The sequence below is a fragment of the Grampus griseus genome (assembly GCF_964374135.1).
Source record: "Grampus griseus genome assembly, chromosome: 14".
NCBI lineage: Eukaryota > Metazoa > Chordata > Mammalia > Artiodactyla > Delphinidae > Grampus > Grampus griseus.
This window is the reverse complement of record NC_139008.1, coordinates 62,904,410-62,932,379: the sequence shown is the minus strand read 5'-3', so window position 1 is coordinate 62,932,379 and position 27,970 is coordinate 62,904,410. Positions and strand designations below refer to the sequence as shown.

The following is a 27,970-nucleotide window of genomic DNA, read 5'->3' as shown; positions in this document are numbered from 1 at the left end:
GGTCTCCCTGACCGCCTGCCTTTATCTTCCCGCCTCAGCCACTCCCACAGGTACGAAACACGTGCTCAGGACGCAGGGCTGCAGGGTCTGCCTGTGACTCTCTGGCCACGGTGCCTGGCACTGGGATCCGTCCTATGTTGGCAAAACCCCGCCACTCATCCTTCAAGGCCCAGCCCAAATGTCACCTCCTCTGTGAAGCCTTCCTTCCTTAACACAGCCTGCAGCCCCACCCTGTTCCCGAGGCCCCTCCAGATCATTCCCTCCCAGTGCAGCCCCTGCCAGCAGAGACAGCTCTGTCCTGGCTTCCTGTGAGCTTTCTCTCCTTCCCTTTCTGTCTCCCACACCCAACAGTATAATTATCACGGAATGGGAAGCTCCTTAAGGCCAAAAAGCATCACTGCAAGTGAGAGCTAACGTTCACTGAGCCAAGCACTTCCTGCATCCTCTCCCCACCACCCTGTGGGGTTGGCTCTCCTAAAAGCCCCACCTTAAAGAGAAGCCGGTGGAGGTTTTCAGAGGTTAAGTCACAAGCTCGCAGTCACCCCCTGGCAAGTCTGACACCAGAGCTGGAGTTTTAACGAACAAGGCGGTAACTTACCGACAGCCCCTTCCGCCCGCCAGGCACTGTGCTGAGCCCTCGACAGGTGTTTCGTCCTCACAGGGACTTTGCAACTGTATTTTATGGCTGGCGGAACGGAGGCACAGAGAGGTTAAGTAACTTGCAAAGCCCAGGAAACTAGTAAGGAGCGCGGTAGGATTTGAACCCGTGCCATCTGGCTCTGGGTCATGCTCTCCATCCAGCCGCATGTTGTGCTAGCTAGCCACTGTTCCCTCCTGCCTCTGACCTGCCGGGAGGGTTCTCTGGCTCTCGGCACCCCCAGCACCTGGAATAGCAGCAGCCCACGGGCGGCACTAGTCAGTGGTTGTGTGATGAGTGTGGAGCAGGGAAGCCGGTGGACACACGACCCCGCCCCGGCCGTCCCAGAGCCTTTATGTCTGGAATAGCCCCTCTCCCGGGCTCCGTGCCCCCCACTACCCGGTTGTCCAGACAGCCCCAGGGAAGGACCAGATCCATAAACATGAGCCTCCACTTGGGCCCAGGAGGGGCTCTGGGTACTGTACAAGTCCTCAATATTATTGCTTTATTGTCATTTAAATGCAGCCTGCCTCAAACAGGCCACCCAGTTCTAGCCACCAGCACTGGACAAAACCCCCATTGAAAAGCCAATTACAATCACTCCATCTAAATTGTCATGGATTTGTATAGAAAATTACATCTCCATTTAGTCCTGAAGCGACATCCTGGGCCCGGACAGAGGGGAGGCTGGCCCATTTACCCCGCCAGCTCAGTGTGGGTGCCGCAGGCAGAGAGAAAGCCCAGGCTGCTGGGTCTTGGCCGGCCTGGGAAACAAAGGCCAGTTTGTGGGGGCCTGGAGAGAAGCTGGGCCTCTCAGGGCGGCTCAGATTCCAGGCCTGGGCCGATGGACCCTGCACCGCCAGCTGGTCTTCCCTGCTGGCGGCTGTGGCCAGACGAGCTCCTGACAGCAGGCTTCAGGCGGCCCGTCAGCCCCGCCACCATCCGAAGCGGCTGGAGCTTGGCTCCTGTCCACGCTGCCAGGAAGTGAAGGAGGTTTGGCCCAGAGAGCACTGGTCCGGGATCCCGAAATCTTGGTTTCATTCATTCATGCATTGACACGCTATGAAGTGCTGGTGGTGTGAGAAGCAAGATAGCACAGGACTGAGCTCCAGCTTCAGGTGTCCTGGCGTGGCCCCAGGCTCTGTCCTCAGTAGCTGTGAGGGGCAGGCCACTTCGTTTATCCATTTAGTTCTGAAGTTGTTGAGCACCTACTAGGTGCCGGAGGATGGACAAAATGGTTCTGACTCTTGGCCCTTGAAGGCCAGTGGAGGGTCCAGGTGCTCCACAGGTGATGAGCGTTCTGAGGGAAGTGAACAGGGGCTGCCTGGGCTTTGGGGAGGAGCTGGGGAAGTAGGCAGGTCAGAAGGAGCCGGTCACACCAAGAGCAAATGGCAAGGCCATTCCAGGCAGAGGCAACCGTGGCTGTGTGGCGAGGCGGGCAGTGAGGCAGGCCGCGGCAGCAGAGGGATGCGGCAGGAGAGGAGGTCATGGGGGCACCCTGAGGACCTGTGGGCCTCTTCCCGGAGCTTCAGTTTCCTCATCTGTGGAAATGGGAATGAGGACCTGAGCCGTGGGGGGCTTGGGCCAGGACTCAGGGCCATAAGGTATGTAAGATCTCAGCGGAGCTGGGCACAGGAAGCTCTTGGTTAACTAAGATAGCCTAACTTAGACGGTGCTGTCTACGGGCCAGATGGGGACCAGGGCCTTGCACGAATTAGCTCATTAATCCTCCCAACAGACCTATGGGGCAGGGCTGTTCTCCCCATTTCACAGGTAAGGAAACTGAGGGAACAGCACAGGTCAGCTACTTACGTGTTACTATTCCAGTAGCTTTTACTCTGGGTTAGCCCAGGGCTTGGCACAGAGCAGGCCCTCAGAGAGTGTTTGTTGAATTAGTGAATACATCTGGAAGGGGGACGCTGGGCAAGTGTGGGGAGCTCCGTGTGCATGTGTGTGAGTGACTGAGACTGGGTGTACTGTCTCCGTGTGTGGTTGTCTGTGACTCCGAGTGTGTGCGACTGCTGTCTGACAGGGTCACGCACTTGTCTCCCAGAGTCTTCACCCAAACGCCCGGTGGCTGTGAGGACTGTCAGGCCGGCTGTGTGTGTGGCTGTGTCAGACTGTGTATGGCTGCCTACACGCGTCTGTCTGGGCCCAAAGGGCCACCTGGCACCCTTCCTGGGCTGGCTGGCAGGCCCGGAGGCTATGGCGGGGCAGGACAGGCAGGTTCAGAGGTGAGGAGGGCAGAGTCCCCATCCTCCCCCCCCACCCCCGCCGGCCTCACCAGGCAGACCTGCAGATGGAAAAAATGTTCACACCCGGGGCAGGCGGGTGGCCGCCCCAGCGGGACTGCTCTGTGCGCAGAAAACAAGTTCTTCTGGTATCAGCTCGAGTTTGGCAGGAAGTGGCTTTTGGGTGGCAGGAAGTTGGATTCAGCTCATATCAGCCCTGGCCGAGGGGCAGGAGAGCAGTTATCTGGGGTTAAACAGAGTTACCGAGAAGTGGGGCCCCAACACCCCATACCTGATAGAGCTGGGGGCACAGCCCACCCCTCCTGGTCATTTGGGATGTAAATGGGCCTTATGAAGTGCTGCCGCCCATCAAGTTCCTCCTGGGCCCTAGACCCCAGACAGAGCTCGTCATCCACCTCCCATTACCCCCATGCAGCAGATGTGCAGACTGAGACTGGGAGAGGCAGTGGCTTCCCTGAGGTCGCGGAGACAAGTGGAGAGAACGGGAGGGGAAAGACTGAAAGAAATCTACAAGACAAGAGAAAAACCAAGACAGCAAAGAGGAGAGGGGAGATGGGACCGGGACAGAGAAGGTAGTTGAATGAATGCAGAGAGCAGTGAGACCACACTGGTGGGAAGACTTCTGGAGTGTCCAGGCCCTCACGTGGACATCACAGCTGAGCTTGAGATCCTGAACCCATTTCCCAGAGGAGGGCGTGAGACCCACAGAGCCTCACTGGCTAAGCCAGACCTGGAATCCAGGTCTGATTCCAAAGCCCATGTTCTTTTGGGCCATGCCCCTGTGCCCACCTTCTAGGGCAGGGAAGTCCTAAAAGGGATGCCAATTACATGAGCTGTTTGCCTGGGTAAACAGCTGTTGATGAATTCACCGAGTTGGCCAGTAGAGACCCAAGGTTCAAACCTAGACAGGGTGGCTACAAACTCATGTGCTCAATTAACCATGTGACAGGGTGTGCCAAGCACTGTGCCAGAGCAGGCAGAGCAAGCCATGGCCCTGCTCTCAGGCTGGGACCCAGAGCATCCAGCCACTGATCTAAAGCCCTGAAGCTCCAACCAGCAAGAAACGGAGTCTCCCAGCTCCCAGCCCCGGACACCCTGTACCCACCCTCAGCCCCCACTGGAGCCCTGGGGAGTGGGCCACTGGTCCTTCTGTTCTCATCCCAAAAGCAGCACCCAAGCTGTTCCCTGGCTGAGATGCTGATTTGAAGCTTGGTTTGCATGTCGTTTGCACATTACTCAGTTCACGTCAGAAGGTACGAACATCTCCCTTTCCCGGAGAGGGCTGCTGGGCCCCCCTGCCCTCCTCCAGACAGCAAAAATGCCAGCCGGCTAGACAGGGAGCTGCGCCCTGGCCTCTGACAGCACCCGCCTGCTGCCACCTCCCCCATTCCCTCCTGGAGCCAAATTTAGGCAGCTCTGCTACTGAGAGATGCGGAGAGCGGAGGCAGGAAATGGTGAGGTTGGAGACAGCCCGGCCTTGGCCCAGGCAGGGTGGGGCAACCCCAGGGGTGCCCCGTCCCTAAAGCCCTTGGCCCAATGCCCCCCCCCCACTCCTCCTCCCACAGGAATGTGGGCCTGGTTGGGGAACGCTGGGTTCTCAGCTGCAGCCCAGGGTGCTGGCTCCCCTGGCCATGAGGGAGGAGGGAGAGATGGAGGGAGGGAGGAGGTCATGGCCGGGGCAGTGGGGAAGGGATCAGATAGCCTCCTCCTGCCCCAGACACCCGCCGCCACTGGGGACGGGAGCCCGCTCTGCTTCTCAGCACTTCCTGCCCCTCCTTGGCGTGCCCCCCCAGACCTGACTGTGGGGTGGGGGGCAGGAGCCATAGCTGGGCCTGCGGGGACTGAACTCCCCGCCAAAGGCTCCACGAGGCCATCTCCTCCTTGGGCTAGCCTTTCACCTTGGTGGTCTTGGTTCCCGTACCTGGGAAATGGGGAGGCTGGCCTACAATGATTTCTGAGTGGCTACCCTCACTGAGAGCCAGGGTTTCTGGGAGGTCTGGCAGAAATTAGGGACGTGGCAGTGGCTTTAGGCCTAGGAACTTCTATTTCTCAGGTATGGCTAAGAGAGGCAGCTCCTTACTGATGCTGGGACAGGATGTGGGTGGGCTGAAGGGTGAAAGGAGAGGGCCTGGGCTGGATTACAGACACCAGGAACCTGGGGGTGGAGTTAATAGTGCCGGTAGCTGACAGCATGGATCCTGGGGTCTGAGTGCCTGGGTTTGAATCCAGCTCTTCCACTCTGTTCTCCATGCCTGTGGACAAGTCCCTTCCATTTTCTGTGCCTCAGTTTCCTCATCTATAAGATGGGGGTAATAATTCTCCCAGGGCTGCTGGGAAAGTGAAATGAGGCAGTGAATGCTTGGCACACATTAAGTGCACCACGATGCCAGCCACCAGCGTGATTGTTTTGTCTCCCTGGGCGGTTGGGAGGCCCCTGGAGCTATAACGGATGTGGACGCGATGGGGAGGCGCTGCAGCTTGGTGGTTAAATGGGCATCGGGATGGGAGTTCAAGTCTGCGTGACCCTGGGCAAATGGCCACACCCCGCTGCGCCCTGGGCGGGGAACAGCAGAGGCGCCTACCGCAGAGGGTCTGTGAGGATTACACAGATCAGGCTTGGCACGGCGCCTGGCACATAGCGGGCGCTCCCTGAAGGAGAGCTGGGCAGATCGAATGGTACCGCCCCGCACAAAGGACAGGTGGGCAGCGTCCCAGGAGGGCGGGGAGCGGAGCAGGTGCGCGGAGAGTGGGGAGGCGGGGTCGAAAAAGGGGGAACGCAGGGGCCGGCGGGCGGGCGGGCGCGCGCGCGCAGCAGGTGCGTGTCGAGTGGGCGGGGCCCCGCGCGGGCGGGGTCTCCAGGTGAGCGGGAGCGCGCCTCGAGGCCGGAGACTGGGGGAGGCGCGCCGCCCCGGCCCACCCGCCGGAAAGCGTCCCTGTGTCTTTAACGTCCTCCTCCCCGCGTTCCTCCCGCCCCCCCCGCCCCCTTTGTGCGCCCCCCCAGCCGGGCTGCAGCCGCGGAGCCGTCCCCCCTGCACTGACAGCTGGTATCTAATTACTGTGTGAGAATGGAAAGTCAGGCTGTCCCAGCTCCGGGGAGAGGGGATTAACGTCTCCTGCAGAATACACTTCCTCTGGTGGGTTGCCATGGTTACTCTCATTACCTGCCTGCCCGCGAGGAGCCCGCGCGAGCCGCTCCAGCAGGCCCTCCGAACCCGGGCCTAGCGCGCGCGCTCCTCCCGGCCCCTCCTCGCCGAGGCGCACGCGCGTGCGCCGTGGGGGGAGCGCGAGCAGCCTCACCCCCGTCCCCCAGCTCTCCGCCGGAGCAGCTGTCAGTGGCGCGCGCGGCTCGGCCAGTCCCAGCGCGCGCTGTCAACAGTCATTAGCGCGGGCCTTTCCCCTACCCCTCCAGCCCCTCCTTCTCCCTCCAAGTCTAGGGTGGGGCCCGCACCTGGGGCCCCGCTCGTTAGCGCACCCCGGCCGCCCGCCGCGGCCCCGAAGGGACCCGCCCGCTGGGTCTGCTTGGCTCAGGGCCGCCCCCTTCCGCCTCACCCCCACCTCAGCGACCCCACTCCCCTGCCCTTGGCCGCGGCGCTCGAGGGAGGCGGGTGCCCAGAATCCTGGAGCGCGCCCCTCCATAGTAGCGGTGACCGCGGTTATTTATGGATATCTCGCCCAGGGTGGGGGCTATTTGTGCATCCTTTGGGTTCCCACAACCTTCCTGTGAGGTGGCGAAAGGCACTGCGCGTATCGTGTCATCTCTGCACAGGAGGAAACTGAGGCCCAGGGTCAGGGCTCATTGTCCTCAGGCCTGTGACTTAACCTTAGAGCACCTGCGCCCTCCTGGCACGCCCAGGCCAGAATTCCTATCCTCCAGGCCCTACCCTATCCTGCTTGAGAGTGCCTTAGCTACTCCCTCCCTCCATCCCTTAAACCAGGGTCATTGCGCCAAGAGGGGGACACGTTGGCCCGCTACACCCCTTTCTCTTCCCACTCCTTCCCCGTTCACCCTTTCCAGACATCCCACAGTTAACAAAACCAAAAAGAAAAAAAAAGGAAAAAGAAAAACATTCAGAGCTGCTTGAAGGGTGGCATCCCTCAAAGGTAGTGCTGTTGTTTGGGGGCTGATCCACAGCACCTTGCCCTGTGGCCCCGGCGTGTGCATTTCGGTCCCCGGCGTGATTTGAAAGAAGATGGAGGTTCAGCGAAGCAGAAAGGAAGCCTTGGAATATATGAGGCCTGTTCCAGATGGCAGGTGCGATGCGGTGGCGGCTCTGCACTAACAGTTGGAGATTGTGCACAGGGGTGGAGAAGAGGCAACATTAGGTCCTCCACGCCTTGTTTTTGTATTTATTTATTTATGCGGGGGGAGGTCTCATCCCTCCGCCCCATCCAGGCCTACAGAGCTCAGTGCAACCATGGGTCCGAAAATTCTGCTGTGAATCTTTATCTTGGAGTTTTCTGCTTTTGGTTTTGGTTTCCAGTCTGCAGTAAGCAGTGTTCGTAATGTAGAGAAATTCAAATACTGTCCTTGTCCCATTAAAGTAACGGCCCCTCTCAGTCATCTGAGTGCCCTTTACAAACTGTGACTGGCTTCTCTTGGAGATTCTGAGGAAAGAATTTCTGGATATTTGGGTGACGGTCTTCATTCTGGTTTTCTGTTCTTTTCGTTCTCTCCATTTAGTTTGCTTTTTAAATTTCATCTCCACCATTTTCCTTTCCCTCTGAGGACCCTTTGCAGGAAGCTGACTTCTCCCCTTGGGTCTTCTTTCAGCCCTACCAGTAGTTGGAATGAGACTTAGTGGGAACTCCCCCAAAACTGCTACCCCCATTTCCAAAACCTTGGTCCCGCCTGAATTGATTAAAGTGTGGTTTGGGGCACGGGAGGAATGGCCACAGTTCCAGAAGTTGGGAGGAACACGCAGCTAATAGCGTTTGCGGTAGCTTTTGCCTGTAATCTGGCTGGCCCTGATGGGATGGGGCAGCGTCTTCACACGTGTCTGTGCAATTAACCTCCTGAAGTCCTGGGCTCCCAAACAAGTGGTAGCCAAAGGTGTGTTTCCCCAGGGGTGGGTTCTGCTCACTGACTTTCTCCTCTGACAGCAACCTCGTTGATTTTTTTTTGAAATAAATTTATTTATTTTTGGCTGCATTGGGTCTTTGTTGCCATGCGCGGGCTTTCTGTAGTTGCAGCGAGCGGGGGCTACTCTTCATTGTGGTGCGTGTGCTTCTCATTGCGGTGGCCTCTCCCGTTGAGGAGCACAGGCTCCAGGCGCACGGGCTTCAGTAGTTGCAGCACGTGGGCTCACTAGTTGTGGCACACGGGCTCAGTAGTTGTGGCTCTCGGGCTCCAGAGTGCAGGCTCAGTAGTTGTGGCACATGGGCTTTGCTGCTCCGAGGCATGTGGGATCCTCCCAGACCAGGGCTCGAACCCGTGTCTCCTGCATTGGCAGGCGGATTCTTAACCACTGTGCCACCAGGGAAGCTCGTTGATTTTTACTCTTTGTCGAGAGCTGCACCAAAAGGGCTCATCCTAAGGACTGATTGCATGGTTTCTTCCTCTACCTTAGGAACCCAATTGAGAAATGTCCCCACTGTTTAGCCTCATTCTCTTAATCATGGACACTTCGTTGCTGGAAGGCATATGCCACTACTATAGTGATGGTGGTGCACTAAACGGCACCCCGGTGGCCTGAAACGGTGAGCCCGCTTTGTTAAGTGTATAACTTATTACCAGCAAGTGACTTTGAAGTTCCAGTGGAGATGACAGAACTGCAATCCATTAGCAATTGGACCTCACCTGCCATCAAGGGCAGGAGTCCGTTTAATTGGCTTAGTGGGAAGACGGGCAAAACTCAGTCAGATTCAGGAGCTCACCTGAGAGATGACTCCCAACAACAACCCGCGAGGCCACCCAGGCAGGGGCCTGGGAAGACATGCTCATCTCTCTCCTAGGTTTGCAGCCCTGGGCACAGCAGTCCCCTTTGTGCCGAGCATTCAGATCATTTGAGGAAACTGAGGAAGCCAGAAAAAGACCCGTCAAGGGATGACCTGCTTAAGTATTAATTAATTTTGCCAGGGAGGACTTAAAAATCAGATGTCAGGACGCTGGGCACTCCCGCTCTTTCTATCCATTAGCCACATTAAGCCTCTGGGTAGGTGTTTTGAATTCATACTAATGTTGTCCAATGAGATTCTTTTCTTCCCACCATTAGGAAAATGGGCCTTCACTGGAGAAGAAAGTATTAATATATTAGGCCTGGCAGCACGGAACATGTTTATTCTTTTTTTAAAAAAATATTTATTTGGCCGTGCCACCTGCGGGATCTTCGTTGTGGCATGCGGAATTTTTAGTTGCGGCATGGGGGATCTAGTTCCCTGACCGGGGATCGAACTCGGGCCCCCTGCACTGGAAACATGGAGTCTTAACCACTGGACCACCAGGGAAGTCCCAGAACATGTTTATATTCATTATCCAATGCCAGTTTCCTTACTAGTTACCTCCCTGTCTCAATCACAGAGACATTCTAATCAGCAGTTCCCCAAATCTGTCATGCATTAGAATCAACTGGGGGGGTCTATTAAAATCCTCAGAGTGTCAGATTTGGTAGGTCTGAGGTGGAACCTGAGAATTGCGTTTCTAACAAGTTCACAGGTGATGCCTAGGGGCCACACTTTGCGAACCATTGTTATAAATATTCTGAAAGACCAGCCTTGCTTAAGTAGACATTTGGTGGTTTCCTCAATGACTTGCAACCTGGTCTTTAGTTTGGAACCCAGATGGGCTGGTTTTAAGGAAGATGGTAATAACCAAGAAAGTTTGTAGCTCCATGAATTTTTTTTTTTTTTTTGGCCGTGTTGGGTCTGTTGCTGCGCGCTGACTTTCTTTAGTTGTGGCAAGCAGGGGCTACTCTTCGTTGCGGTGTGCAGACTTCTCATTGCTGTGGCTTCTCTTGTCGCGGAGCACGGGCTGTAGGCAAGCGGGCTCTGGAGCGCAGGCTCAGTAGTTGCGGTGCACGGGCTTAGTTGCTCCACGGCACGTGGGATCTTCCCAGACCAGGGCTCGAACATGTATCGCCTGCATTGACAGGCAGATTCTTAACCTCTGCGCCACCAGGGAAGTCCCGCTCCATGAATTTTTAACAACTATTGCCATGTCTGGTTTTGTTGGCCCAAGTCTGGCTGGCTGTTTTGGAGTTAGCTGTTTCAAAAGGATGTAGTAAGTTACCATGGCAATATTCTTCCCCCCACAGGAAGGCCCCAGAGGTCGGTCCTGCATAACTGACCACGTGTTTTTTTTTTTTTTTTTTTTTTTTTTTTGCGATTCGCAGGCCTCTCACTGTTGTGGCCTCTCCCGTTGCGGAGCACAGGCTCCGGACGCGCAGGCTCAGCGGCCGTGGCTCACGGGCCCAGCCGCTCCGCGGCATGTGGGATCTTCCCGGACCGGGGCACGAACCCGTGTCCCCTGCATCGGCAGGCGGACTCTCAACCACTGCGCCACCAGGGAAGCCCTGAGCATGTGTTTTTCATGGCTTTTCCCATGCGGTGCTGCTGGGTTCCATTCCGTCACTCCTGGTTGGCGTTCCCAGGAAGTGGGGAATAGCCAAGAGGCTCCAGCCCCACTCTTTATCCAGCCTGTAGATGAAGTGAGCTTCCTTTGTCAACCCAGGGCCCAGCTTGCTTAGGGCTGTGGATCAGACTAAGCTAACTTGGGTACAAAGCAGAGGTGGTTGGCAGAGGCATCCCAAGGCTATGCGGAAGGTGCTGTCCACTCCCTAATTAGCAGCTCAAGCGTTGTAGTACTGCGTCTGGATTCTCGGCTAGGAAAGGCATGTCTTTCCTGCAGCATTTAGCATGAAAGTTATTACCTCTGTGGATGCAGGGCATGGCAGAGCTGTCTGCGGCACGTGACTGCCGTGCGATCCCTTTGTTCTCATCCCAGGGTTCTCCTTGAAGGCCACACAGATATCCTGGTGTTCCACCCTCAGGGTGTAGTACACATGGTGTCCAGGTGGCCACAGCTCACCAGAGGACAGTTCAAGGTGTGGCTCTGCAGACCTTGTGTGGTTTGAATTCTGGTTGCTACGGGCCCTCTCCTTTCCCGTGTACATCTCTGCAGTTGAGATAGACTGATTACAGGACCCAGGTTTGAACAGCACAGGAGATGACAATCCATTTTTTGTTTTTTTTTTTTTTGCTGTACGCGGGCCTCTCACTTCTGTGGCCTCTCCCGCTGCGGAGCACAGGCTCCGGACGCGCAGGCTCAGCGGCCATGGCTCACGGGCCCAGCCGCTCCGCGGCATGTGGGATCTTCCCGGACCGGGGCACGAACCCGTGTCCCCTGCATCGGCAGGCGGACTCTCAACCACTGCGCCACCAGGGAAGCCCCGACAATCCATTTTTAAACAGGGAGCATCCCTGAATAGTTTCTCTGGGTTAATTTTATGGTCACGTTGGGCCAGGTACAAAGCTGTTGGTTACCCGCGCCTGCCTGTGAATGGAGGTGGGAGGCTGGGACCGAGGCAGGTCAGGCACTGGGCAGTGTGTTTTGCTGTTTAATCTGAGTTCGTTAGTTACACCTTGACTTTAGGAAAGCTTATTCCAAGTATTTGTGACAGCCTTATTAGCATGTTATTTTGCATAAGATTCTGCATCTCTTCTGATGGTGGTTATTACCTCGGGGGACCCCTTCTGTAACCTGAATGGATCTATGTGGCAGATGCCTGACTTACGTTCTTACCTGAGCCTTGGAACATCCAACTAGGACTTTTTAGGTTCATTTTACAGGTGAGCGGAAACTGAGTTTTTTTTTTTTTTTAATTAATTAATTTATTTATTTTTGGTTGCATTGGGTTTTCGTTGCTGTGCACAGGCTTTCTCTAGTTGCAGCTGTGCACAGGCTTTCTCTAGTTGCAGCTGTGCACAGGCTTTCTCTAGTTGCAGTGAGCGGGGGCTACTCTTAGTTGCGGCACGTGGGCTTCTCACTGCGGTGGCTTCTCTCGTTGCGGAGCATGGGCTCTAGGCGTGCAGGCTTCAGTAGTTGTGGCATGCAGGCTTCAGTAGTTGTGGCTTGCAGGCTCTAGAGTGCTCAGTAGTTGTGGTGCACAGGCTTAGTTGCTCCATGGCATGTGGGATCTTCCCGGACCAGGGCTCGAACCTGTGTCCCCTGCATTGGCAGGTGGATTCTTAACCACTGCGCCACCAGGGAAGCCCAGGAAACTGAGTTTTAAGACGTGAAGAAATGACCTGTCCAAGGTCACCAAGCTGGTGAGGGGGCACTTTCCATCTCACCTATCTAAAATATTATCTTTCATCAGATTGTCTTTTTTCTCTCTTCCTTCTCATCAAATTTTATCAACTTTTTCCAGAAGTATCTGTGTTCTGGCCTGAAACAATTTTATGAGCAGAGAGGTCTATTCACTTGTAAGCAGCGAAACCCATCATTATGCCTCTGGGACTCAGATTATTGAAATCTGGAACTACCCACCCCATTATACTTTTAAAAAATATGCCTTTTAAAATTAAGTTTAACAGACACACAGAAAAGTACACAAATTGTAAGTGTTCAGATCAATGGCTTTTTATAAACTGAACCCACCCCCGCTCAAGAAATAGAAACCCAGTTGTATTTTCATTCTTAAGTTTCTTTTGTTTGTTGTTGTCCATGTGAACCTCTGGTTAGCAGTGTATTGTAACTGACCTGTCATAATATTTCTCCCATGCATCTCTGTCACGGCAGTATTTGAAGATCTCCAAAATGCTGGTAGTTACAAGTCAGCTAATGAATTAGTCACTGATGAGCCCAGGACTTCAGAGGGGGACTTCAGATACCCTCAAGACGGAGATAACAGTAACTTCTGAGAGGGTTTAAGAATAGCAGTCATGGAATTTTACAGCTTATCTCATAAGTGAAGCTCAGGGAGGTTGAAGAGTTTGCCTACGATCTCACAGCAAGCAGTCAGGACCAGCAAGCTGCTCTTCCTACACAGGCGCGCGAACACACACACACACACACACACACACACACACACACACACACACACACACACACACACACACACACACACACAGGTACCTGCTGAGAAGTCCCCATTGCAGTGGATGCAGGGCCAGTGAGGTCACCACCCAGGGTCGTCACTCATGGACGCTGCCCACTAGCCCTAGTGTTTGGTCCCTACGTCCCAGATGCCCTTCCTTTCCACCTGCTCTCAAGTGGGCCACTGGCAAAGAGATAGCCCTGCTATCCTATCATGGCACGTTGAGAAAATTGCTGGATAAAAGCAAACCCTGCCTGTGCCCAGAATGTATTGTGAGTGAGTGTCCCATTCAGCGTGCCCTCGATTCTCCCTGGACGACAAAGACCAAAGTCCTGAGCCGGCTCTGACCCTTACCAGCCACCATCCCCCAGGCAGGTCCTGACCCTAACAGTCTCCCAGGCTTGTCGCGATGTTCAGCCCCGTCCTGGCTGGGGGAAGCTTGGCAATGGGCAAAGCACTTCTTAATGACAATATTTATCCAGCAGTTTCTGTGGCCAGGCTTGGTGCTAAGTGCCGCGCACACATTTCACTTACTCCTCTCTGCAGCTTATGGGAAAGGTGCTTCCGTTATGCCCAGCCTCTAGGTAAAGGACCTGAGGCTCAGAAAAGCAAAATACCTGCTCAGGGTCACACAGCCACGTCAATGATGGGGCCCCATTGCAACTGGAGAAGTGTGTGTCTAAACTACCCTGCCTGGCTAATGCTTACAACCACCCAGTCATTCAGCAGCTGTTTATTGAGCCTACTGTGTGCCAGGCATTGTGCTCTGTGCTGGGGAGACAGCTGTGAGCCCCCAGAAGAACACCCCCTTTCCCCCTCCAGAGAGCCAACATTCTTGAGTGGGATCCTTTGGGGAAGAATTCTATTGGAGATGTGTGTTTTGAGCACTCTTGGAGAAGAGCCTGCCTCCTTTTTCCCAGATTCCCCTCCCAAACACTGCTTGCTCTTCCTCTTTGAAACCCCCGGGGCCCTCCAAGGCTCCACTCTGGGAGATGGTGGCTGAAAGCCCAGTGTCCCTGAGATCCTGGCACTCCTTTTTGGGGCCAGCTGACGGCACTCGTGCCAGCCCAGTAAGAGGCTCGGGGGGTCCACGGTCACCCCACTCCTGTGGCCCTGCCACCTCCACGTGGCCTTGTGTCTGTCATTCTCTACGTCTCCACACACAAAGAGCCCGGGTGCCGTTGCCGGCGCTCAGCTGCTGGAGTGGGGAGGTGGGCAGCGGTGAAAAGCTTTTCTGAAATGCCAGGGCGAGGCAGGAGTCACCCAGGTGATCCGAGCCGTTTCCCTGGGACCCTAGCCCCCGACCACAGCGAAAGGTGACTGCTAATTGGGGAGCTCTCGATGGAGCCGCATCTAGTTAGCACCGCCCCCCTCCCCAGAGGCTTCCAGGATGGTCTTGGCACAGTGTGTGATTCGAAAGCTCCCTTCTGAGCCTGGCACAATCTGTCTGAAACTGTGAACATGGTGGCTCTTGGTTTTTTAATTTGTTGTTTTTCTCTGCCCATTGTTTCTGGCAGATTTAGTAGCAGCAGCCACCCTTGACTCTGGAAGCCCCCTCCCTGCGGCCCTCTCAGCAGGCTCCTGTCCCCCAGCCCCCCAGACCTACCGTCGGAGGCCTTACGGGGTCAGCGAGCAGCGGTGTCCCTGCCCCTGACCCACTGCCCAGCCACAGGGCCCAGCTCTCACCCTGCCATCATCCCTGACACTAACACAGCTTGTCCACCCTGTCGCAGGGGGCAGATGGCCTGTCGGAGCCGGAGGGCATCTCTCTGAAGCGGGTCGCTGTGGTGGAAGATTTCTTTGACATCATCTACTCGATGCATGTGGAGAGCTCAGCGGAGCCAGGCAAAGCCCCCAAGCACGCTGGGCAGAAGAAAACCTACCGAGCGGTGAGATTTCTGTCTCTTTGCCTCTGCTGGCAGCCCCAGGCCTTGGCAGGAGGCCATGGGATCCGCACATGTTGGGCAGGGGGGTGGGGCAGGGAGCTGAGGCGTGATGAAACAGCCTTTGGGGACCCAGGGGGGCACAGGGCAAGGGCATGGCAGCCAGAGATGGCTCATGGGGCGAGGGGGCGGGCTCTGTGGTCTGAGCACAAAGGAGAAGCAGGTTGAAGGGAGTGAGAGGGAGGGAAGGAGAGGGATGAGGGAAGGAGGAAAGCCCTCCTCTTCCTGGTTTCTGCTTCACTCCATCCCCCCAGCCCCAGCCTGGGGCCGCAGTTGGGGGTGGGGTGGCTAGATAATAATAATCATCAGAGCAAATGCTTCCATGGCATTTACTGTGTGCCAGGCCTGTCCTGAATACTCCTATGTGTGAGTTCATTCAGCCCCCTACGACCCTGTGAAGTCAGTGCTGGAAGTTCCCCAGGGGAAGTCTGAGGACCTGGGCCCCACCCTCTAGGAAAGCACAGTTCGATTTGGGGTGGGGAGGCTGAGAGCAAAACCAAGATGCGAGAAACAGAAATGTGTCCAAGACTAGCTTCGAGGGAACAAGAACCCAGGTACGCCTGGTCGTTCAGCAAAGGCCCCTCCAGACACCAACTTTCAGTGCTAAGCCAGGGGGACTTCATGGAGAAGGTGGCAGGTGAGCTAGCAATCTAAACTTTGGGTAGACAGAAGAGAGCAGAGGCGGCAACCTAGGGTGGGAAACATCACACACCGGGCAGTGGAGGGGATGGTGGCCGGAGCAGGAGGGGCCTGCCTGGGTTCTGGTCCTGCCCCCCGCCATTGACCCCCATTGCCATGGCTCATGCCCAGCTCTGAACCACTTGTCTGGCACCCACCACTGAACCAGTAAAGCCAAGCACTTGATGTTCATTCAAGCCTCACAGCAGTCCTGTGACAGAGGTGCTGTGGCCCATTTCACAGTTGAGGAAACTGAGACCCAGAGAGGTAGGCTACCGCTCTAAGGTCACACAGCACTTAAGTGGCAGTCAGCTCTGCGTTGACTTTCTCTCTGGCTTCCTAGAGACCTGCCCCTCTGTGATGGGGCTACCTCACCCAAAGCGGATGCGGACCCTCTAAGTTCTTTTATAAATATCCTTGGAGTGCAGCGGAGGTGGCCTGTATAAGTCTATAGTTTCCCCATATGGCCTGATTTTTTTTTAAAAAATCCAATAATCTGGTTTGTCCTTGTCCTCAGAAGATGGCCTTTGCTCTAAATGAGTCTTAAGGATGGACCCGCATGACAAGGACCTCAGAGAGATGAGGGGTCGGGCTGAGGGAAGCAGGAGATGATTGTCCTATCTGCCCCGACCTCTACTGCTTCTCAGCACTTGTGCGTTGGGCAACGGCTTGTGGGAAGGGAGTTCTGAGGGTATTTCCACCGGAGGGTCATAAATGGAGGGAGGGATACCCGAGCTGGGGCCTGTGTGGGCCCCTTGGTACTGATGCAACCCCGCACACTTTCTCAGCGTTGAATTTGCCTTGCTGGGAGCCGGCACGTGCCAGGCTCTGCGCTCAGCACGTCCCCTGCACCAGCTCTCTGAGCCATCACACGGATGAAGCAGGTGCTGCTGTACCCCCATTTTACAGATGAGGAAAGCGAGGCTCAGAGAGATGAATAAACCTGCCTTGAGGTCATCCAGCTGATGTTCAGAGCCAGGCAGCTGTCCCAGAGCCCACACCCTGAGCACCACACATGCCACCTCTCTACAAACCTCCTATGGCCAGCTAGTGGGGTCCGCTGACTTGCTTGTACCAACCAGACCTCATGATTTCCCTGGTCCCCTGGGTGCCCAGCCCCCAGTCTCGCCCTCGGGCACTTCCTGGGTGTTTACGAAGGCTGGGGTCTTCGAGCTCTGTGCTGCGGAGAGGGCGGGGCTGGCTGCACCCGCCAGGCTCTGCGTCTCTGGGCCAAGCGGACGTCCAGCCCTTGGCTCTGCGCTTCCTGGCTTCTCGTCCATATGCCCGCCGCGTGCCCCACTTCCCGCTGCCCAGCCTGGAGCTGGCACATGACTGGCAGCGAGCCAGCTGGGCTGCGTGCAGAGCTGGAATTTCAGCAGCAGGGCCAGGGCTGAGGGAGCAGGCCAGGCCCTCTTGCAGTGGGTGTGAGGCCGGGGGGCCGCCGTACCCCCTTCCTCCCCTGTGTGCCTCCTCTCCCTTCCCCCCCTCTTCTCCATCTGTCACCCTTCTCATTGCCACCCTTTTCCTTTTGGGGGGATGGGGCGGTGCCCGCATGCTTTTGTCCTCCTCTTTTCACCTGCTCCCATTTTCCTCAGCCCAAGCCTAGCTCTTCAGCCCCATCCATGCCTGTGGAAAGAGACCCGCCCCCGCCCCCAAAGGAAACTCCGTGCTGCTGGGTGCAGAGAGGCACAGCCTGGCGCTGCGGGCTTTGCGTCAGGCCCTTCGGAGGGGTTTTTGGACCTGCCTGTGTGTGCTTTACCAAACGTGAATCCTGGGACTGCCTTGCTGTCTCTGGGGACACCTGGGACCTTCCAGATTCTTACAGGCCTGGGGTGCCTGAGGGAGCCGGAGCCTGGAAGGGAGATGGGCAGGCTTGTTCAGGGCATGAAAGGAGGCGCATTCTTCAGTGGGCAAAGGACTTTCTAGGGATCAGAGAGGGCAGGTAATGAGCTTTTCTGAAACTGGAGGTCTCTGAGCCAGGGGTGGATGGCTGTTTACGACGGACAATACAGGGGAGTCCCATCTTGGGCAAGAAGCCCCTGCCTTACTTTGCCTCTGACGCAGCGTGACCTGAGGTCCAGAGGATCCCGGGGAGTCGTGCCAAGGCAGGGGTGTGGGTTCTACAAAGTTCGCTGAAGCCACATAGAGGACTGGTCCTTCTTCAAGGGGCATTTCTGGTGTCTGCACCCATCTGAATTAGGGTGATCCCCTTTGCTTCCTTCCTCTTTCCCAGGGTGCTAGTAGGCTAGATCGGGTTCTGGAGTCCTGATCTGGCTGCCCAGACCACTTCGGAGCTGGGGCCAGATGTGGTCAGCAGCTGCTGCAGGCCCACCACGTGCTAATCCACCCGCAGGGCAGAAGGAGGATCTTGTAAAGTGGTGCAAATCCCCCCAATTGGCCTCATCTGTCTTTGTTGACCTCTGAGTTGGGGACCGAAAATGGGGCCTTGCAAGTCAGCAACTCTGCAAATAGCTTCTGCTCTCCCTGCCAGCGAAATCTCACTCAGTTTTTACTACTAAGAAAAACGTAAAAGGCACATTCATTTATGTGTTTCAGTGTCCAGGCAGGAGGCCTGAGCGTGAGGCAACAGACAGTCCAGGGGCTCCAAGGGCGGCTGGGTGGGGACAGGGGTCCTGGAGCTTCCCCTCTTAAGTGCAACAGCTCCATCTTTATCTGTGTCATGTTTTGGGCTTCAGGATAAGAGTCTATTTCCAGAACACTGTCTGTAGCTCTAAAACTATCTGAAAACCACCATCCTACTGACCAGGGCATCAGCTGGGATGGTCCTCCTTGTTTCAGCTCATCCTGTGGGTCCTGTGGCCTTGGGCATCTGTGCAGTCAAACAAATGGAGGTCCCATTTCTCATGTGGACAAGGCAGGAGCATGAACCAAAAGATGCCCACAGGAGGTCGAAGGCCCCAGTGGGGGAAGGCATCGTCCTCCATTCGGGTCCCTGCAGCAGCGTGGAGCTGGACTCTGCACTTTACTGGCTCCCCGGGGAGCGCTTAGCGAGGCTGCAGACATTCCAGCCACGCAGGGCAGGGCTTCCCTCCCGGGCCCTCGGAGAGCTCCAAGGACTTCTTACCCACCCGCCTGTGGTCCAGCCCACCTGCCCATCCATGGGACCCAGGGCCAGAAGGCGTGTGCCCGGTGCGCCACCTCCCTGTGGCACTCCGGCCAGCCTTTGCATACTGCTGGGTCCCTGCCAAGGCCGGGAGAGCTGGGGCTGCCACTCCGGCCCCTGGGTAGGACGCTCTCTCGTAACTGTCCCTGTGCCCGCAGTGGGCCAGGCGGCAAGCAGGGCCTCTGCCTATGCCACAGGCAGCCCTCAGCAGAGCAGCCCACCCAGGAGGCTCTCCCTGAGCCCTGCAGAAACTCTGTCTCTGCCCAGCGGCCGGTGAGTTCCGGGTAGTAAAGTAGGGCTTCTTTCCCCATGGTGTCACCCTTCCTTTCCCAGCAGACTGCAACTCTCCTCCTCCACGCCCTCACCTCAGCTCTTCTGGGGCCTGACCAGAGAGGCCACACCTTGGGCACCTAGGAGGTCGTCTGCTGGCCCAACTGAGCCTTGGCCCTCTGCTTGGCACAGCGGGCATCCTCCCCTCTTGCCCGTTGACTCCTGCAGCCGTCAGCCCCTCAGCAGGACCCATCCCTCCCGACCCCGCAGGCCCAAGAGGGACCTGCCACCCCTAAGACTACCAGGCAGACCCTGGCCGGGGATGAAGATGTCCACATGCGTGGCAGGAGAGCCCCCGTGCCTCGGCCCTCACGCCCTCCCATCCACCAGCTCCAATCAGAGAGCAGGGCTTTGCCCTTGTCCCTGACCTCCAGAGGAAGGCAATCAGACAGGGAATTTGGAAGGGAGATAACTCATCAAGGAGCCTGCCTGCTCCGCAGAGCATCAAATCAGCTGAGAAATAACAATTGTGTCACCGAGATCAACTCTGCATTTGTAGCCGGCCACCAGGCAGGAGCGGCCCCTGGAGCTCCGCAGGCAGCACAGCCTAAGCTGGTCCTCTGACGGCCTGGCCGCAGCCGGGGGGGCCCCCTGGCACCCCCCCAACCCCATCCACTCTGCCTCACCCCGCCCTGCTTCCTAGCCACCACAGAGATGGGCCTGGGCACGTGTCCACCCCGCAGGAGCAGACCAGGTGCGTCCTGGAGAGCAGCCCCTCCTACTGTGGGCTGACCAGCACCCTTGGCCAACTTTCCCGACTGGGCTGCGGCGAGAACGGCGGAATGCTAGGGTGGTGCTGCCCCTTAGTGGAGAGGAGCGGAAGGGCCTGGGCTCTGGGAAACGTGAAAACCAGCAACTGGGCAGCCACCGGCCTCAGCCAGGAAACCCGGGTCCAAGAGGTCCCTCTGGGCCCCTCAGGCAGCCAAACCAGGACCAGTGGGTTTCTCAAAACCCAGAACAAGAGGAGAGGACTGAGCTTCTGGGCCCACACCCTGCTCTTCCCCACTCCCCCACCCAGTCTCGTTCTTGTGTCGCCTCCCATCTCTTTCAGCTTCCCTCCCACACTGCTTAGTCTTTCTCCCTAGCTAGGGGAGGCCCCCTGGAGACAGCTATGGGGCGTGACCTGGAGCTTGGGTTCTAGTCTGGCATTGCTCTAAGGAGCTGTGTGATCTTGGGCGAATTGGTTCACCTCTCTGGGCCTCATAAACTCACCTGGAACAAGGGGGTCCCTAAGAGTCTGTCCAATTTGAAAAATCGAACCGCTTGGCATCAGCCTTTCACAGCTCTCTTGATCTGTGAGTAGATCAAGGAATGGTTTGTAGAGCTTCGGGATCCATTTATAGGCCCGGAGCCGGTCGCTTTGTAAGTGAGGCTCAGTTTCTTCATCTCGAATTGTGGAAGTTGTCTCCTCCTACCCTAGACCAATGTTTATCAAGTCATTTTTCAGTAGTAGCAATGATATGCTGAGAGGACTATTCCCAACTTATGAGAACATAGGTTAAAGACTAGATGATGTTTCATTGTTTTGCTCATTCAATTTTTAAGCTTCTTTAATTGAAAAATTTACAACTGCTGGTATTCTGCAAAAGTACTGACTCATTTCCATGGCTGAGACTCTAAGACATCTGCTCCTTGCTCCTCAAATCCCTGCCCTTCCTGGCAAGGGCAAAGTGCCTGCCACCAAAGCACAGCCCTTGGTGAACCGGTGACCAAGCCACCTCCCCACGGGTCCATGTAACAGCAAACCTCCTCTCTCTCCCAGATCGCCGAGACCTACGCCTTCCTTCCGCGAGAGGCTGTGACCCGGTTCCTGATGAGCTGCACAGAGTGTCAGAAGAGGATGCACTTTAATTCCAACGGCCTGGAGCCCAAAGGTAGGGGAGGAGGTGGGCGTGCTGGAGGCTCAGGGGAGGCTCTGCGGGGAGGGGCTCTCCCCCAGAAGGGCCTGCCCTTTGCTGGCACGGACAGAAAAGTGCATGGCCAGCAGTTGTCACAATTCCCAGAGGCCAGTGTGGGTCCATGGAGCTGCCCAGAGAGCCTCATTTTAGGTTTGTTTTTTTTAAAACTTTTTTTTAAATGTCAAGTTTCACTTAAAAACCAATAGCGCATTCCTACTGCCCTTCAAGACTCTCCTCTCCCACCGAGGTCCCAGACGGAAATGGCCACCTCGCCCCGTTCCCTAAGCTCTGCAGTACTTGCCTCCCAGATCTCACCCCAGGCGGCGTGCACGTGGATCTGGTCTCACTGACCCGACTGTGCACTCTCTGAGGACAGGAGCACACCCCCCACTGCGTGCACCCGCCTACCCTATAGCCACCCACCTGCCATTAGCAGGCCTCCCTAAGTATTTGTCCCCTGCCCCCCACCCCCAGTGCACCCCCAGGAGATCTGTGGGGATTCGTTAGAATTGAAAATGCCCAGAGTACTTGTGACCAGCCGAAGGTGGTCCCTTAGACCGACATCCAAGCTCTCCAGCTCTGCCCTGCCCAGTGAGATCCCCGCTTCAGTCTCCCACAGCCTCTACCCGAACATCCCAGAGGCCTCCAGTAAGTCTGGGCCATCTGTTCGCAGGTGGCTTTGGCCTAGCGAGACAGGCCGTTATGTTTAACTCAGCACTGAGACATGATGCCCCGGTGGGTGACTTATCAGGACTTCTAGGCATCAGGCCCGCAAAGGTTGCTGAGGTCGGTGGGCATTTGCCTGAGGATGGGAACAGACTCGGAATGAAGGGTGAGCCATTTACTCAGGTGGTGCCCAAGTGGCATCCACCAAATACGTGGAAAAACCAACAACGAGGCCCGACGACAGCAAAGGAATTGGAGCACAGGTGTCGAGTGAGGTTGTCCTCCTGGTTGGTAGTCCCCGATACGACTTCGGACAGCAGCCACCTCACCAGACCCAGAGGCTTTCCTGTCCTTGGGGGCCATTAGGCCGTGGCCACTTCACTGAGCTCATTGGATGACCACTAAAGTATGAGGGACAGGAATTAATCTAGTTAATCCCTCATAAGTGCTGCGTTCCTGGTTTAAGAGCAGGGGCTCCAGGGCCGCACTGGGTGGGTTTGGATCCCGGCTCTGCCGCTCAGCAGCCATGTGTTCTGAGCAAGTGACTTCACCTCTGTGAGCCTCAGTTTCCTCATCTGTGAAATGGAGTTAACAATGGCACCTATCTGGTGGCGGGGGGGCAGGATTCTGATGAAATATGAGAATTAATCCCTGTACCTGGCACAGGGCTCCCATGCAGGAGGAGTGAGCCATGGCTGTGGCAGTTACTGTGATAACGTGTGGGGCCTGAGTGAGGCCCCTGCCCCACGTGGCCTGGCCCCCGCTGAGCAGCTGCAACCCCTGCGCCAAGACAGCACTTGGTACCTGCCAGTGGGCCAGGAGGCTTTCCCTGCTGCATTCCCCACCCTGCCCGGGTCTGGGTCCCAGGGACACGGGCCCTGGTGGTGGCTGCTTGGTCCCTGCCCGCCCATCCGCCTGTCCCCTCCAGCGCTGGCCTAATCGTTTCCATAGCAACTGGCAGAGTCAGACACAGAACCTGGGGGAAACAAAGGCAGGCCAAGAGGGGCTGTGTTTCTGGGCTGCTCTGGGGCGTCTGCAGGCTCTATTCTGCTCCCTTCTCCACGCTGGTGTGGAGGACATCCTCACGTCCCTGACTCCCCAGTAGAGGCAGCAAGGTCTCCGGGGGAGGGAGGGGGGACCAAGGGAGGGGGAGAGGCCGAGAGCACACGCCGCAGCTTCATGGGTCCTGTGCTGGAGCCTCTCTGTCCAGGGGCTTGCGCCAGCGAGACAGAGGGCAGGCAGAGTAAGGCTGCGCCGTGCCCATCCTTGCCTGTCCTCGGGCAGAGTGCCACTTCCCTGTCCCCAGGAGTGGAGCTTCCCGTGCAGGGAGAGGAGGAGATGCTGAGGGAGCAGGAGACTGTGTGGCCTCAGTGTCTCAGAAAGTGGGCTTGGGGTCTGGCAGGCCTGGGTGTGTCGCCCCGCTCCCTGCTGTGTGTCCCTCAGCAGGTTCAGGGACCTCTCTGAACATCAGCTGCTCATAACAGCCCCTGTGATCCTGTGAGGGCTCTGTCCCTGTTTACAGCTAAGGAAAGGAGGCACAGAGAGGTGGTAGGGTGAAATCACTCGTCCGAGGTCCCCAGAAGGCAGGAGAACTTACCTTCCCATCAACAAATGGGAGTAATGCTACCCTCTCTGTTTTTTTGTCCACGCCACGCAGCTTGCAGGATCTTAGTTCCCCAATCCCCAGGGATTGAACCCAGACCCATGGCAGTGAAAGCCCAAGTCCTAAACACTGGACCACCAGGGAATTCCCCCGTCTCGGTTTTCATGAGGATGCAATTGAATTAAACGAGCCCATTCTGCCAGGCGCCTGGTGCCGTGGGTGCCTAGGGAGCATCAGCCTGTCCCCCACCCTACCGCCGTGTTGTTGTACCACCCAGGCACAAGGCTGCCAATGTCCAGGTGTCCCACGGGGAGATGCACGGTCAGTCACCCACCCAGGTGAGCACCCTGGGTCCACAATCTGGCCGCTGGGCAAAAGGGAAAGGTTTGGTTTCTGGAGGCTGCCAGTGGAGAGCCTTAGAGGCTGAAAGGCTCCCCTGTCTGCTTGATGGCCAGAGGCACTAGTGCCTGGACCACCCTCACCAGCTGGCAGGTTCTCTCTTCTCCTGCCCCAGCTGAGAGCCTGGAGATCCTGTCTCCGCCTGCCATGCTGGCCTCTCTGGATGTGGTCAGCTGCTCCGACCGCTCTTTCATAGGCACCCCTGCTCTGCCAGCCTTCCCTCCTCCCTCGCCCGCCCTCCGGGAAATCAGAGCCTGCCCCAAGGCCCAGAGGCAGGCCCCAGGTTCCTGTCCCAGGAAGGTGGGGCCGGAGGGAGACAGGGAACAGGATGGAGCCTTCTCGAGGGGCTGCTGGGAGGATGCCTCGCTTCCTGGCCTCATGTTATAAAGAAAGAAAGGAAGCAAAGCAGCCTCCCCTGCTCAGTGGTTTGTCCCGGCACGGGGGGGCGGGGTGGGGGGGTAGGGGGCTGGACAGCCCTGTGCCCTCCCCCAGCGCCAGAAGCACGAACAAAGGAGGCTGCCGGGGATCAGGAAGTCCGAGGATGGGAGATTCCAGGGCTTGCCGGCTCCACTCTCCTCTTCCACCAGCCCCTGAGTCTGGACTGGAGGAGGCAGAGATGAGAAGTGGGTGTGCCCTGGGCCCAGCTCTGGCTGCAGGGGTGAGGGGCCTCGGGGGCACGTTTCACGTTTCTTTGATGTGATGAAATACCATTTGCATGGCTGCAGACTAGGAGTTAGCAGTGGGCAATGCCAGTCACCTACCGAAGGGTCCCTTCCTCAGCGAGAGCCATCCACGCAGGTGGCAGCGCCTTTGCAGCCGGGCCCAGATTCCTCTGTGGTTTCCAACCCCCTCCCTGCCTGGCCCCTCCAGATCCCCTCTTCCTGTCCTGCCCCATGTGACCCCATCCCGGCTCATTCCTCTGCCCTTGCAGTCTCTCCTGTGCTGGCCTGTCCTCTCTCGGCTCTCATACTCACTCGTTATACGACCTGGGGAGGTTGCGTAGCCTCCCCACGTGTGGCTGCCTCATCTGTAAAGTGGGGTTATTAACACGAGCACCCACCCCACGGAGTCCTTGGGAGCACCACGCGGGAGGGTCTGCGTGGCGCTCTGGCAGGGCTCAGTGGCTGTCATCTGAGTGATTGAACGGAAGTCCTGTTGAGATCCCCCCTCCACAAGGCTGCCTGGAGCTCCTTCACAGCCCTGTAGCTCTTCCTCCTTGGAGCGCTAATGGACTCGCCATCAGTCCTGCCCTGCTGAGCACAGGCACCGTCCCTACGCCCTTCCCCCCACCGTCCCCACCCTGAACGCACACACATCAGTGCTCCTTGAAGACTTGCTGACCTATTGATTCCCTTCCCTGGGAGAGAGGTCTTTTCATCTGAGCCAGCCCCAGGCCTGGCTTCTCTAGTTCCAAATCTGAGCCCCATGGCAGGCTGGCCGCTCTCGAGGCTCCTCTGTGCCAGGCCTTCATCGTGCACACGTCCTTCAACCCCCAGCTCTGACCCCGAGAGGTCTCACCCTGGCATCCAGCAGCTACAGCTGTCTCTGGACGGAGGAGTTCTTCCATCCTGTAGGGGGAAACTCATGAGAATTGCCACCTTGTGTTCCACCTGGAGGATCCGGGCCGCCACCTCCGCTGGAATTTGCGTTGATTGGCAAATGTCACTGGAGCCCAGCTGTGATCAGCTCTCGGCTTGGCCCTGGGAGAACCTCTACATCGCTGGTTATTTTCAAGGCCTGTAAAACTAGGACTAGTGCTTGGGCTGGTTTCAGTTTTTCTTGGCAAAAAGGTGTCGAAACATTTCTTTGTGTGGTTTCTCTGCTTCTCTCACCAACAACCTACTGGGTTATTTCAGCTCCGTGACCCTTCCTAGCTCCTAACTCACCCGTGGTCTCAGGTTACTTGTAGTGGCTCAGGCGTGGCCACTGTATTTGTTGACCACAGCGGGGACCTGGCCTGCCCATCAGAGCCCAGGGAAGCCACTTCTTCCTTGTTCGTGTGTCCACCTTAGCTCATCCCCCATCCCGCCGCGAGCACCGGACTCCACGGCGCCCCCACTGGCCCTGCTCCTTAGCTCTTTCCTAGTAAGCTGTTCATCTTCGTGTGTGGCACTTACCACCCCTGGAACCATTTGGCTTCCCACTGCCGAAAACCCTGCCTGCCTGTCTTCTTGCTGTGGTGTGGCCGAGCTCTGGCCTCCCACAGCCAGCTCCCTGGCATGTTCCCTCACCTGGAACGTGTCCCACCCACCAAGGTCCCGCCTCCCCGACAGAACCCTCACTTCCGGAACTGCAGATGCAAGCATTTCACTGCACACCGATCTCGGATGGATTCGTGTGTGTGCCCGGGATGTCCCTGCTTCCCCAGACGAGGGCATCCGGCCTCCTCTTCCCGAGCTCTCCTGGCTCACCTCCGGGCCCTGGAAGCAGTTTCTGATCGGTGGACCTGCTGTGGAGGGAACAGGCCAAGGAAGACCCCTTCTCCCACCCCCCAAGAGTGCCTTCCCAGCCATTGTGGGTTTTCTCCTAAACCTAGCTATACCTGGCTTTTTTAACGTTACCTTTTCGTAAGTAGTCATGGCTTTCAGGCAGGACACGGGTGGCCATCCATAAAGGAACACAGTGTCCGGCCTCCATGGACAACCAAACACAGAGCGTCGCCATGGCAGCCGACGAAGTCTTCATTTGAGTCTCTGACCGGCGACCCTTAGGGTGGGGGTCCCTTCTCATCTACCATGTTGTCCAGCAGCTTTTCAGCAGACAACCACGTCTTTGAGGAAATGAAATGGAAACGGCAGAGTCCTCCATCTGAAGACCCACATTCCAAACCAGGAACCACGGCTCTCTTGAGTGACATCATCTCAATGTGGCTGCAGTGTCTGCCTCACGTATTGTATCCAACCTCATGGAGCTGCGGAGGCCAGGTCCCAGCACGCCCCTGGGTTGAAAGAGGTCACGTCTGGGTTGATGGTGGGGCAGCAAGAAGAAGAGGACCCAAGGTCACAAAAGTGCATTTTAGTTTCCCCACAGCACTGGGCATCTGTGTCAGAGGGGCCAGTGTGCACTGGTGTTAGAGAACTCCTCTGCCACAGACCAAGAGGAAATCCCTTAAGAAAAAGAAAGGTTTGGCCCATTCCAAGCCAGTTTCTGAGACATTCTATTAGTGACATTTACCTCCTCCTGGACAAACAGAAATTCTGCGTAAGACACATTAGCTTTAAAAAGCAAAACAAGGAATTCCCTGGTGGTCCAGTGGTTAGGACTCACCGCTTTCACTGAGGGGGACTGGGTTTGATCCCTGGTCAGGGAGCTAAAATCCCACAAGTCGCATGGCACGGCCCAAAGGCAAAAAAAAAAAAAAAAAGCAAAACAAAGCTCTGCATTTTTATGAAACTTGATAAGAAGTGTTATTCAAGCTGTACAGTCACCAGAAGGACACCATCCCAAGACGCATGGACCCTGTTTTCTGCAGGGCTGTTCCTGTCTGCGCCAAGTAGGAACTGCCCGCTGCCCTTTGGGTAGTTTCTCCCCCTAGTTTGCAGGGGCCTTTTTTCTTACCTTTTTTTTTTTTTAATGTACATCCATCCTTATTGGTGTTTTTTTTTTTTTTTTAGTACATCTTTATTGGTTTTTTTAAATACATCTTTATTGGGGTTTTTTTTTGCCTTTTTTCTTTTTTGTGACAAACTATTTACAACACAAGACGCGCCATTTTAATAATTTTTAAGTGTACAACTCAGTGTTAGTACAGCCACACCACTGGGCAGTCATCACCACTGTCTGTTTCCAAAACATTTGCATCACGCCAAACAGAAACTGTGGACCCGTGAAGCAGTAACTTCCCATTCTCAGACACCCGTCCCCGGAAACCTCTCTTCTACTTTCTTTCTTTTTTTTAAATTTATTTATTTATTTATTTTTGGCTGCGTTGTGTCTTCATTGCTGCGAACTGGCTTTCTCTAGTTGTGGCAAGCGGGGACTACACTTTGTTGCGGTGCACGGGCTTCTCATTGCGGTGGCTTCCCTTGTTGTGGAGCACTGGCTCTAGGCACGCGGGCTCAGTAGTTGTGGCTCGCGGGCCCTAGAGCGCAGGCTCAGTAGTTGTGGCGCAGGCTTCGTTGCTCTGCGGCATGTGGGATCTTCCTGGACCAGGGATCGAACCCGTGTCCCCTGCATTGGCAGGCGGATTCTCAACCACTGCGCCACCAGGGAAGCCCTCTTCTACTTTCTGTCTCTGTGAATGTGCCTGTTCTAGATGTTCCATCCACGTGGAATCACAAAGTATTTGTCCTGTGGCGTCTGGCTTCTCTCCCTCAGCAGAGCGTTTTCAAGGTTGCAGGGGCCTGTCTGGCCTGGGCTCTGGCTCTGGAGCGGCAGATTCTGCAAATCCCTGCCTCTCTCCACCT

General features: G+C 56.4%; 1 protein-coding gene across 2 annotated transcripts in view; it reads left to right on the top strand.

Annotated features, from left to right (window-relative positions):
- The window catches only part of NOL4L (nucleolar protein 4 like), a gene marked incomplete at its 5' end in the record, with an annotated part of 125,543 nt that overhangs the window by 37,059 nt on the left and 60,514 nt on the right, over positions 1 to 27,970 (top strand). For both annotated transcript variants that reach the window (XM_082671647.1, XM_082671646.1), the window contains 2 exons: positions 14,657 to 14,812; positions 20,761 to 20,872. In XM_082671647.1, coding sequence (XP_082527773.1) covers positions 14,657 to 14,812; positions 20,761 to 20,872 — 268 coding nt within the window. The remainder of the gene's footprint in view (positions 1 to 14,656; positions 14,813 to 20,760; positions 20,873 to 27,970) is intronic.